This window comes from Phragmites australis, chromosome 24 (assembly GCF_958298935.1).
Source record: "Phragmites australis chromosome 24, lpPhrAust1.1, whole genome shotgun sequence".
NCBI lineage: Eukaryota > Viridiplantae > Streptophyta > Magnoliopsida > Poales > Poaceae > Phragmites > Phragmites australis.
The window spans coordinates 9,368,992-9,381,158 of record NC_084944.1 but is presented as its reverse complement, the minus strand read 5'-3'; the positions used below and the strand labels follow the sequence as shown (position 1 = coordinate 9,381,158).

General features: G+C 47.5%; 1 protein-coding gene across 2 annotated transcripts; it reads left to right on the top strand.

Annotated features, from left to right (window-relative positions):
• The first annotated feature begins 585 nt into the window (after positions 1 to 585).
• LOC133907894 (transcription factor ILI6-like) lies at positions 586 to 1,102 on the top strand. Of its 2 annotated transcripts, none has more exons than XM_062349998.1 (2): positions 586 to 852; positions 950 to 1,102. In XM_062349998.1, exons 1-2 carry the CDS (start codon positions 721 to 723, stop codon positions 1,100 to 1,102), a joined length of 285 nt encoding a protein of 94 aa, XP_062205982.1. In that variant the 5' UTR covers positions 586 to 720. The 2 variants fall into 2 exon arrangements, with proteins under 2 accessions (XP_062205982.1, XP_062205981.1); XM_062349997.1 differs by having other exon boundaries at positions 947 to 1,102.
• The last annotated feature ends 11,065 nt before the right edge of the window (positions 1,103 to 12,167 follow it).

The window sequence follows — 12,167 nt, the reverse complement described above, 5'->3', positions numbered from 1 at the left end:
TGTACTCACTTTGCCGAGTACCCTCCAATACACTCGGCAAACGTGACGTGATTTGCCGAGTGTATTCTACGGACACTCGGCAAAGAGGCCGTTAAGGTCCCGACGCCGTTAGGTCGCTTTTTTTTTTTGCCGAGTGTCGTATTTGGCTCTCGACAAATATGATTGCCGAGTGCTCAATATAAAACACTCGGCAAACAGCTATTTGCCGGTACTGTGTATGCCGACAGTGTTATACTGAGTGTTACACTCGGCAAACACTTTGCCGTGTACCCTAGACACACGGCAAAGTATCAAAATCCGGTAGTGAAGTAGCGAAACCCATTTACGGGTGCATGCTGATATTAGAAATAAACATCACAAAAGGCTCGTGCAAAACGGGCATTGACATCTCGGCCAGGCACAGGCAGTTGGTCAGTCTCTGTCCCTTGGTGTCAGCATGCAGCAAGCAGAACAGCACTGTGCCAGTGCGGCCACTACCTTATTTACCCTCGAGGCCGGCCGGCCGGTCTCCCCGCAGCCACCACCGCACTATTTAACTCCCCGGCACCTGCCCATTCGCCTCTCCCATGCACTGGAGCACTAGCTAGTCCGGCTCCGACCTCCCTCTCTCTGATCGCTGCTTCTACACTACTCTTGTTGCCTACTTGCCACTCAGTCAGTCAGTCAGTCTTAGCTGCTACCTGTCTCCTCCCAAGTCACCGACATTGCCGGAGAGGAGATATGTCTAGCCGGCGGTCACGGTCGAGGGCGTCGTCCGGTGGCGCGTCGCGGATCAGCGACGAGCAGATCAGCGACCTCGTCTCCAAGCTGCAGACGCTCCTCCCCGAGGCTCGCCTCCGGAGCAACGACAGGGTACGTACGTGCGCACGTTGAGTCTACCCGCCGGCAAATTCAGAGCAATATTGTACGTAGAACGGTGGCGCGATGATATATATGTGTGCGTGAGCAGGTGCCGTCGGCGAGGGTGCTGCAGGAGACGTGCAGCTACATCCGGAGCCTGCACCAAGAGGTTGACGACCTCAGCGACCGCCTCTCCGAGCTGCTCGCCACCGCCGATGTCAGCACCGCGCAGGCCGCCGTCATCCACAGCCTCCTCATGTAGCCGCCTGGCCGGACCGGCCAGCTGGCGGTCATCAAAAGATTGTAGCTTAGAGAGGGAGAGAGAGAGATGTTGAGGCAGAGCATGTTTTGGTGAAGATCATCGGCTACGTTAAATCTTTGTCCTAGAGTCAGTTAAATATTTATTTGAGATGGGATCAGTTAAATTTATAAAATTTACTACCTCCTTATAGTTTCAGTTTACTACCTCAATCAGTTTTTCGCTGTAAAATTTTGCTACTGCTGTGTGCCATCTGCTGTGTCAGAAGAGGAACAAAACAACTGATACATGTTCCTCTGTGCTGTACTAACTTGACTGACTGTCTTTTCGCCACAAATGATTCTTAGATTTTGCCTTGTTTTATCTTGCAACACGAGGGAATTTGATGTCTTTTTTTCTTCTTCTTTTCCACCCTTCACCACTAAATTACAATCGGCACTAACATGCATTAAGGTTGGCAGTGCTCCCTACCATCACAAAAGTGTTGTTTTAGGCATCGACACCGTCATCAATACTTTACTTTGACCATTAATTACTAAATACAAAATATAACAAGGTTATAATATTATGAAGCTGTTTTCAAAACAAATCTATCTATACCATTTTCAAACGCCCAATCAAAATATATTATTGGTCAAAGTTCAAACATATTGAGTACACAGCTGCATGCAACCCAAAATAACACTCAGTTTGTTACCGAAATGAGTACAAGTGAATATTATGAACTAGTTATGGTCACTTGCATCGGTAAACATTGGAATAATCTAGAATTAGTGTACTATACGCGAGCATTTCTTTTGAAATAGAACCGGCAGGAGAGCTGCTAGAATCGTGTTAATAAGAGAGAAAAGCTTGACAGGCAGAAAAAACAAAAAGGTCTAGGACAAAACGAAAAGCAAAAGACGACACAAAAGCAGCGGGAGGGAGAAAGGAAAAAAACAGATAAGAGCTATTCTCGCAACAAAAGGCACCCTAAATGGTGTGCCCATGCGATGGTCCAAGTGTTCGCCTCCTCAAAGATATGCCCACAATCTACGCTACCGACTGATTCTTTCTCTCCAAAATGCGCCTGCTCCTCTCCTTTCAGGTTTCCCATGCGGCAAGCATGACAAGCGATATGAGGGCTTTCATGCACCGAGTAGCAGGCTGGCCACATGTCAGGGTGAATGGCTATCTGCTTAATCTTTGCTCCCAAGATCTACCAAACTCGCCTAGAGAAGGAGCATTCTGCAACAAGATGCAAGCCAGACTCATTGAGTTGCTCACAAAGTGGACAAATAGGGTTGCAAGGTCAATTCCTCTGCGTTAGCCTATCCACAGTCCAAAGCCTATTCTAAAGTGCCAGCCATGCAAAGAATTTGCATTTTGGCAGCACCCACACCTTCCAGATCAGCTGGTTGATGTTTTTTGTGATGGACCCAGAGAACATGATGGAGTAAGCAGATCTAGCCAAGTAAGAACCCTGACTAGAGTACTTCCAGGTGAGGGAGTCCTGGACACCAGGCTGAAGAGCGATGGCGCTGGTGCCCCCCTCCCCCCCCCCCCCTGAGCCATATGAACTAGTCAATGTGGTCACGGGTAAGATGTTGAAGGTTGGCCATGTCCACAACCCAAAATATGTGGAGAATTACGTCCTTGAGAGAGTTGTGCTTCGCACTCGAGGAGGCGAAGAGTAGTGGAGCTTGGTCTTTTGGCCTGATACCTTTAGCCTAGGCCGAGTGCTAAAAGGATATCGTTTCACCGCTGTCAACAAGGATGGTAGAGGCCGCTGCAAAAAGCAACTGATTTGTATTGTCACAAGGGACATGCGAGCCAACCTAGGTCTTTCGGTGCTTCCTAAGCTTCCTGCACGTCAACGTGGTTCACGCAGCCTCGTCCATAGTTTTGTGATTGCCCGGCTGACTAATTCCCTCCTCGTCTTGCTCCTGCTGCTGGGCTTTAGGGGCTGAACAAGCTGGAGCATTGTTCTGGATGGCATTGGGGCAGTTCCTCATGTAATGGCTTGTCCGATGGAAGATGAAGCATGCCCTCTGAGTATTTGCTGGAGTTTGGGTGCTGCTCTGCTAAGACTGTCCTGTGTTAGAATTGCGGGGAGCTGATGTTGCTATGAGGGATGTGGATCCTGAAATTTGATATTGCATAGTCTGTTGCTGCTGATATTGGGATCTCTGTCGATGGTTGAGTCCTCTCCCTTGGGACCTACTGCCTTGCTGCCTTTGGTCAGAGAAATTTCTCTTCCTTTTTGTCTCTATTGGTGCACGAGCTTCTTCTAGAAGATGGTCTTGTTCATCATGGTATTGAAGTCAGGGTACAAGCTACGCTGCAGTCCTTTCTTGAAGTGGTCTTGCTTCTTTTTATCGGTTGATACGTCTTTCGGTGCATAGCAGGAAAGACGGATGAACTTCTGGATGTATTAGTTCACCGTCATTTATCCTTGCTTCACGCTACAGAATTCGTCAGACATCATTTCCATTGTCCCATCCAATACGTGGTACTTTCGGAACTCTTCACAGAATTCATCCCAAGTGATGGCATCGATATCCACTGATGCTTCATAGTAGTTTTGCCACCATTCTACTGCTGATCCAGTGAGCTGATGGGTCGCTAGATTCACCCTATCTTGACCCTCACAGTTGATGACCTTGAGTTTTCTGGTGATGGGCCTAAGCCAATCATCGGCTTCTAAAGGGTCTTTGGTGCTATCGAAGGTTGGATGTTTGATCCTCATGAACTCTGATAACTTGTTCTGAGGTCCAACACCATAACCTCGGTTGTTGTTTTCTACTTGTGCTATGGCCTCCAGTAGGAGGGTTTTATTGGTCATTACTGCCACTAGGTCATTCTCCGGTGGTGGGGGTAGTGGGGTTCCTTGACTGCTGCGGTGGCTTTGGTGGACTTCATGGCTGGGTTAAGAATCGGAGACCCTGCCTCTACCTCTACCTCTATCTTGGCCCGTAGCGGCCCTTACTCGGAATCCTATTGCACTTCCCGTTTGAGAGCCACTCTCGTGGGCTACGATGACGAGGGCCCGCTGGCGTTGTTGCTAAAGATGAGAGGACTGCCTAGATGACTCCATCTGCTCTCTAAGGATAAGAGAGGAAGTAAGAGTTGGGATAAGACTAAGATTAAGGCAAGCAAGATAGAGGCAAGGACAATCTTGTCATTCATGCAATCAAAGATACAAACAAGAAGCAAGACCACACAATGGTACAAGCAACATATATTAAACAAACCTAGGATCCTCTCCACTAGGCCACTGATACAAAAGTTTCCGATCTAGTACATGACAAAAACATGCTCACCGAGCATCAGACTACAAGGTTATCTACAACAAAAGCTACTAAAGGACCTACTCCTATTACTAACTAGCCACGACGTGTCATCTCAAGCGTTGTCAGCGGCGTTGCTGGCGACTGACTCAACAGGTGAGAGGGTTCCTGTTGCTGTTGGGGTAGAAGCAGGGTTAGAGATCCTATCGGCGCTACGGTCACTAACGAGCTCACGCTCGCTAGGGTCCTCATCCTCGAAGCTCCATGTCTCCATCCTCAATCAGCTCTGCAGGCACCAGACCTCCTCTGGCAGCTGGGACTCACAAGGGGCCGATACTGCCATCTGCTATGGCTGCCGCAATATGCACTAGGAGAATAGGAACACCTGCTATGACGAGGTGGCTGGTCTGACTGATAGGTAACCTAAAGGTGTTCTTCCTTGCTGTCTGTTTGACTCGGGAGCCATCCAAGGCATTCTGCCTGTTGTGATCCCTGAGATGCACATGTATGGCTCTCTACCATCCTCAGCGGTTCCTCACCGCGGTGTCCTTAGCAGATGCAGCTTGGACTCTGACCTGATCTAGCATCACATGGAGAGCTCTCTCCCATGTCACTGACTCCTCTGCCCTCTGGCGACTAGCCTGGAACAGCTAGTAGCTCACGTCATGCTTGTGCTCCAAGGCGTGGAGGTATTATGCTGTAACGGCTGTGGTGGTGTCGTCCTCCTATTCCTCCTGTCCTGCATCCTCCATGGCGGTTAGGTGTCACACCTAGCGGCTCATTGGCCAGCAGCAGTTGGAAAGTGCCTCATGGGAGTGCGTGCCACTTCCCTAACTCACCTCTCGCACAAGTACTGTAGTGCCTTGCAAGCCATCACCTGGTATGTGTCAAGGTACCGTACTCCGGTGCTGTTGACGTGCCACGGCTACCTGCTTGGGTTCCTAGGGCAGTCGAAGACCTATAGAAGTACTTGGCACTTATGGGAGCCATCCTCGTCGTACTCACACCCGGTGTACTCTGGGCATTGGGTATACCCTAGGTGGCAACAAGCTTCCCACAGTAACTTGAGAAAGTCCTTCACTTGCAGACAACGCACTGTGTTCCAGTCCTCGTCTTCCATCTGCCGGGGGAAAGGAGGCGGCTTAGAACCTGCATAAAAGAGGTTTCCAAAGAGAAAAGACAGAAGGTAAGTGCAGAAGAAGTTTTGACAACATAGTTTTTAGAACTAAGCAACCACAAACACGTCTGTCCTGGGGTCACATTCCAAAGTCAAGCATGGCTCTGATACCACTCATATAAGACCCTAAACACAGGAGCTCCTATGCCTCCTGTATTAGTCCCTGAATCAAGTAGTTGATACTATAACAATTATGGCATCACAGTCAAACTTTGTACATAAGGTATTAAGGTTCAAAGTATAAAAAGGTTTACAAACCATACGATATATTACAAACTTGGCCTAACGGCCAAAAAAAGCATAGTGGAAATAACTACCCAAGACACATGCAACTAGGGTGCGAACGTGACTTCTAACTCTACTCTTCATCTGTGCCTCCATCCTCGACGTAGTCGGCAGTGGCTTCCTCATCTTAATGATAGCAAGAGTGAGTCCAGAAGGTACTCAGCAAGCCATATACTACTTCAAATGGTTGATAGATGCATAAAGGGTATTTTAAGGATAAGGCTTTATGGTTTAGTTTTAAGTGTAAAGCATTTTTATGCAGTCATTCGGTTGTATTCTCTACCGATAGCTTTAAAATAGTTTGAAGTTGTTCAAAACCAGGTAACAAGTCATATCTACGATTTTTTTGTCCTAGGAGGGGCTACACCTCACTCTGTAGTCCCTATCATCACATCTAGTGTATCTCTAGTATCACACAGATCCTGACGGATTGAGCCAGCAACCTCATTATATGGACATCTAGTCCACACACTCACTCATCAACACACACGCACCCGGAGTCTAATCATGACGGTTACTGCTTTCGCATGTCTATGACCATGGACATGGCTATTCAAAAAGTTTTACACTCTGCAGAGGTTGTATACTGTACCCACATGATATGCTCAGCCTCCGCCCGTTGCCAGCAGAGGAGCGAATCATACCGAAACACTTCAATCATATTTCCCACTGGGCTTTTCTACGAGATACCCCAAATACTAGAGGCCTTGTACTGAATGCCAGCCCCCTTTTTAAGTCATTGGCTGGTTCTTAAAACATTCATATAGAGGGACAAATGGTCACTTGACCCCTCGCTGCTCCCCAGCCTCCTAGTATGATGTCCAACCAAGTCTGGTGAAAGAAAAGTCAAGTCCTGCCTATACAGGATGCATGGTTGCACTGAGGTGGCTAAGCATGATGGCCAGGGCAGGCATCTTCTGGCAATGAATACCACAAAGATAAACCAAGTCCCCAAGAGCATCCTCATCCAGAGTACTACTCTACCTGCCCCCGCTAAAACAGTTTTACCTATTTTTACACATCACCCTCCATATCCCACATGACATCAGGGATTTCACAATCATCACGGAATTCATAACCATCAAGGATTCATGGTATATGAGTTAATTTGATAAATAGTAAAGCGATATCTCCGAAGAGATGCATTTCAAGGCGGCGTCTCTAAGGAGACGTATTCAATCCTAAGAATGCTAGAAATCATGGCGTCGTCCGATATTAATATAGATAACGACAGGTAAATCCTAGGGTGATATGTATTTTAGATGATAACATTTAAGGCATGATAATTGTATGATAGGATTAGCTACTACAAGCAGTTAGAAAGAAAATGCAATACATAGCATATGTGATAATAAGTCCAGTTTTAGTTGATCATGTAGATTATTTAAAAATATAGGTTTAATATGATAAAGGAGATAGGACTTTCCTTCTCCAATTTTTTCCTCTAAGCCTTGGCCAAATCAAGATCCTCCTCGCTCCTGATGCTTCCCGCGCAGCACTCACAAAACTCAGCTGGTTCTGCAACGAGACAACGATCAATATCGAGCTATACTAGAGAAGGATCAATTAACACCAAATAGAAAGACAAATGAGCCCTAATGGATATCACACTGTGATAGATAGGTAGATCTTGATTTCAGATGTACTTCGGTGAAAGAATCGCCGAAATCGAAGTCAGAACGGAGAAGTTATGACTCTTGAAAGATTTAACCTAAAATTAAATCAAGAAAATATGAAATTATACTATTCATAGGTAGGACCCATGTGTGGGGCCTACTGAACAGCAACTGGTGGGACCCACGTGCACAATACTCAATTGGGCCAAAATGGGCTCGGATTGGGCTAGACCTAGGGCGCACTGTGTTGGGCTGCATAGTGGTCGGCCCACTCGAGTCAGGCCGACTGGTTTGCGGGCTATGGAACCTGGGCCAGTCCATTGGGGCACGACCTTCTGGTGGCTGGGATGGCCTGGCAGGCCGACTGCTATTAGGCCAAGTCACGGCCTTCTCGGCCCGGCCGTGTGGCGCGACCAGGTCCGGTCACGCGCGCGCGCAGATGCGCGAGCGCATGGCGGAGTGGAGAGTTGAAGGGGATCGGCGACCAGCGATTGCGGTGGTGTGACGCCAGAGAGCTTGCCGGAGCGGGGTTGAGCTGGAGTTCGATGACCACAAATACATGTCGGGTATCTACACACGATGGGGATTCTATTTAGGGGCTTAGCGATGGTGGCCCGTGGCCGGAGCGGTGTCAATCGGTAGCCGAAGTTTGACCAGAGCGGCAGAGCAAGGCTAGGCAGCGGATATTCACTCCCCACGCACGATTGATTCCCACAACCTACGTCTACAGCTGCTATGCAGTATAATGGCGCGAAGGCCGGCTTAGAAAGGTGGCTAAGAGGTCACCAGCGGAGAGCTTAGCATGGCGGCAGGGAGAAACCCGCGGCCGCACGCTGCTAGGCGACGAAAGGGCTCTAGGATGGTGACACGCTAGCTAGGAGGGTGCGCGTGGGGACGGGGATGCTCACCGAGCTCGAACAGCGAGAAGCTAGACGACGGTTGGTGATGCGACGAAGCGGTGGCGACGGAGCGACTCGGCCTCCTGCTCGAGTAGGCTCTAGTTAGGCTCCTAGAGGATGGATGATAGCACAGAGACAACAACGACTTTCTGGTACTCTTTGGCAGCTCGTGGGGGGAGAAACAGCAATGACGGAGCTACGGAGGTGGAGCAGTGGCATGGCGACGATGCTGTGGTGGTGGCATGGTGGGGAAACAGAGAAATAGAGGCCAGGCTACTCTATTTATAGAAGGAGAGGGAGCACAATAAGGCAGCAAGGAGTGAGACGTGGCATAGAGAAGCAGCGACGGTGAGAAGGTGCTTCGCGGCTTCTCTATGGTAGTGGCAGGACTGCGTCAACCTCACACGCGCGAGGTCGAGGGAGTCAAGCGGCATCCGGCTCTCGGGCGACGTGCTGTGAGGGCAGAGAGAGGGGAGAGAGAGCGAGAGCGTGGAGGGACGGGCAAGAAAGTCATCGGCGCATTGAATGTGCTGTCCATCGCGGTGGCGGGGTGAACAGCGCTGCGGCGATGCGCTAGTAAGGAAGAAGGCACGGTGACGGGCCGTCGGATGGGCGACATGTGGACAGCGCAGCTTGCACATGGACGCAGGCGAGCGGCTAGGTCAACGCGTGGGCGACGGGCCAAGGAGGCGTGCTGGTGGGCTGAGAGCAGGAAGAGGAGAAGAAGGACAGGCTAGCTGGGCCACGCAAGAAGAAAGAGAGAGGGATTAGGCTCGGAAGAAAAAGGGAAAAGGGAAAAAGATTTGGGTTTAATTTCAAATGGAGTTTTTGAATATGTATTTGACTTTTGGACTTGGTATAAATTCAAACATGTATATTTGAATTATGCAAAGGTAGAAAAGCTCTAAGATTTGGAACATGATTTGAATAAAAAAGATTTGATTTTAACTTAGATTTGAGATGAAAGGAAACTAAGAATAGATTTGAAATTGAGAGACGTTCAATTCAAATCTCCACTCAAAGAATCATAAAACCATAAACCAAACGCACATGAATCGATTAATGTATGGAGAAGTTTATATTTTAATTTAGTGCATTTTGGAATACTTAGAAAATTTAATATATATGAATATATATACCTATATATATACATATAGGTATATATATTCATATACATATCTCCTTGATTTTATGTGGTTTAATTAATTACAAAAAATTAAATGGGAGTGATTTTTGCTATAATCTATATGCTAAACTCAGGATGTTACACAACGGATCGGAGTGACCGATGTCTTGGAGAAGTTGGTTACAAGGCATGTCGCCTCACCAAAGGAGTGTATAATGTTGGCAAGGGTTGAGACTTTGTTGGCTTTGGGAGCTACAAAAAATCACTGTGTCATCCGCATACACGGAGACCCTCATCCTATCAATGTTGAACCCTCCACCCAAAGAGCTAAGGAGCCCACTCTGAGTAGCCAAAGCAAGCAGGTACTGCAGAGGGTCGATAGCGAGGGTGAACAACATGGGGGATGAGGGATCCCCTTACCGTAGGCCTTTCCCATGACGAATCGGCTTGCCAGGAACCCTGTTGAGAACAACTCTCAATGAGGAGGACACAAGAAGAAGCGAGAGTAAGTCCCTTCATTTTTGTGGGAACCCCAAGTTGGAGAGGAGGTCAAGAAGGTAATCCCAGTGCATCGAGTCGAAAGCTTTCGTAATGTCTGACTTGAAGAGGAGCGCAAGGGTCTTGCTCCTGTACAAAGCCCTTATAGCACTCCAAACTGTATTGAGTTATCATGGATGCAGCGTTGTCTGATGAAAGCACTTTGGCAGTTGGATACCAACGAGTCCAGAAGAGGCATAATCCTTATTGCCATGATTTTGGAGACAAGCTTCGCAAATGAGTGGATGAGACTGATTGGACTGAATTCAGTGATTCCTTCAGCCTCTGACTTCTTGGGGAGGATGATTATATTTGCGAGTTTAGTAGCCGAAGGCTAGAAGTGCAAAAATTGAAAAAAGCCCTGACAGTGCTGACCACATCTGCTTTGATAAGGTCCAAACACACCACGAAGAACTTGCCCGTGAAGCCATCCGGGCCTGAAGCTTTCTCCTGCGGGGAGAGCTGGATGGCGGAAAGGATCTCTTTCTCCGATGGGGGACCAAATAGGCAGGCTAGATCATGATGCTGAAGACCCAGGAACTCCCAGTTTAAGTCAGTAGCACTAGGTGGTGGCCTACCCATGACGTTCTGAGAATGTTGTTGGACCTCAGACGCCTTCTGCATGTGTCGTTGCCCAGCCACTTGCTGTGCGCAAACATAGAATCTGATTTCGCCTTCTCCGTGCATTCACCAAGTTGTGGAAAATACCTGGTGTTAATGTGCCCTCCTTAAGGTAGGCAACTCTGGAAGCCTGCCTTCTCCTGACATGCTCGATGGAAGCTAGGGAGAGAACCCTTCTCTTGAGCCATGCTCTAAGTAGGCTCTCGCTCAAGGTGAGCTCCCTGCGCTCTAGGGTAGAGTCTAGGCACATGATGACCTCAAGCGCCATGATAATCTGAATCTTTGCTCCTAAGAGAAGAGACCTACTCCACCTTTGAAGGTGGGCAGCCATGTTGCAGAGCTTCTGATTAAGTATGCGGAGTGGATCACGATGTCCCGAAGCAAGTGCCTAAGCTAAAGACACTGTGTCCATGAAACCTAGAATATAGGTCCAGAAATTCTCAAACTTGAAGGATCGGGGTCGCTTAGGCCCGCTCTGGATGGGGAGGAATAAGGGGCAATGATCTGAGTGGGAAGAGGTAAGGGGTTGAAAGGCTGTGGGAGCTAAAAACGGACTCCCACTTGGGATTGCAGAGAAATATGTCAAGCCTGACCAAAGTGGGGTTGCGACGGCCATCAGACCAGGTGACTCCGATTTTGGAGTGGGATGTCTCGAATGTGGCAGTGGTCCAGAGCATGTTTGAAAAGCCTCATCTGACACAGCTATGGATTACTATTGTTTTTGTCTACCACCATATAGATGATGTTGAAATCCCCAACCACCAACCAAGGAGTAAACATGCACACTCATGCAGAGTGAGTAGGATTGTGAGTTTGACATATTTCCTTAGGTGGCAAACACGCACACTCAGTTCACAAATATCATATATATCCTACGATTAAAATACCTAACCTGACACCGTTAACCCTCTGTATGCGTCTAAAGTGACTATTATTGATACCACTGGCAAATATGCAAATAGTCTTTTTTTTCCAATGGAAAATGTACACATCTGAAAGTTACACGTGACATGGATATATGTCATGATCTGGCTCATTGATATGAGCAAAGGCTTGGCATCTAGTGAACTAAACAGACAAGATCAGATGATAACTTTTTCAATTGCTTCCAGGATGGATAGGAAAAACAAAGATAATATCATTTTCAAACAAAGAAATTTAGAGATTCTGCCACCTCTATGATTACCTAGCTAGCTAGCTAGTTACATCAATGATCTTATACTACTATACAATCATATGAGCACCTGATTAGCTTTGTGGCATATGCTTGCATTACATCATGACTTGCACTGTTACACAAGGTTGCCATGAATTCTTATGTCAACTGCTAGAAGTTTGTTGTTCATTTTGTAAGCCACCCAGCTTGTCTTGGTGAAGATCAATCATAGCTTCTCATGAAAAGCATGCAAAACCCACTCATCAACTAGAAGTGAAAAGGTCAAATAAGCTTCTCAGCATGAAAAGCAGTAACATGTTCTTTGTGCACAACACAAAGATGAGATTTGTTTAGATAACAGAAAAGAGTTTCCAGCCTCTAC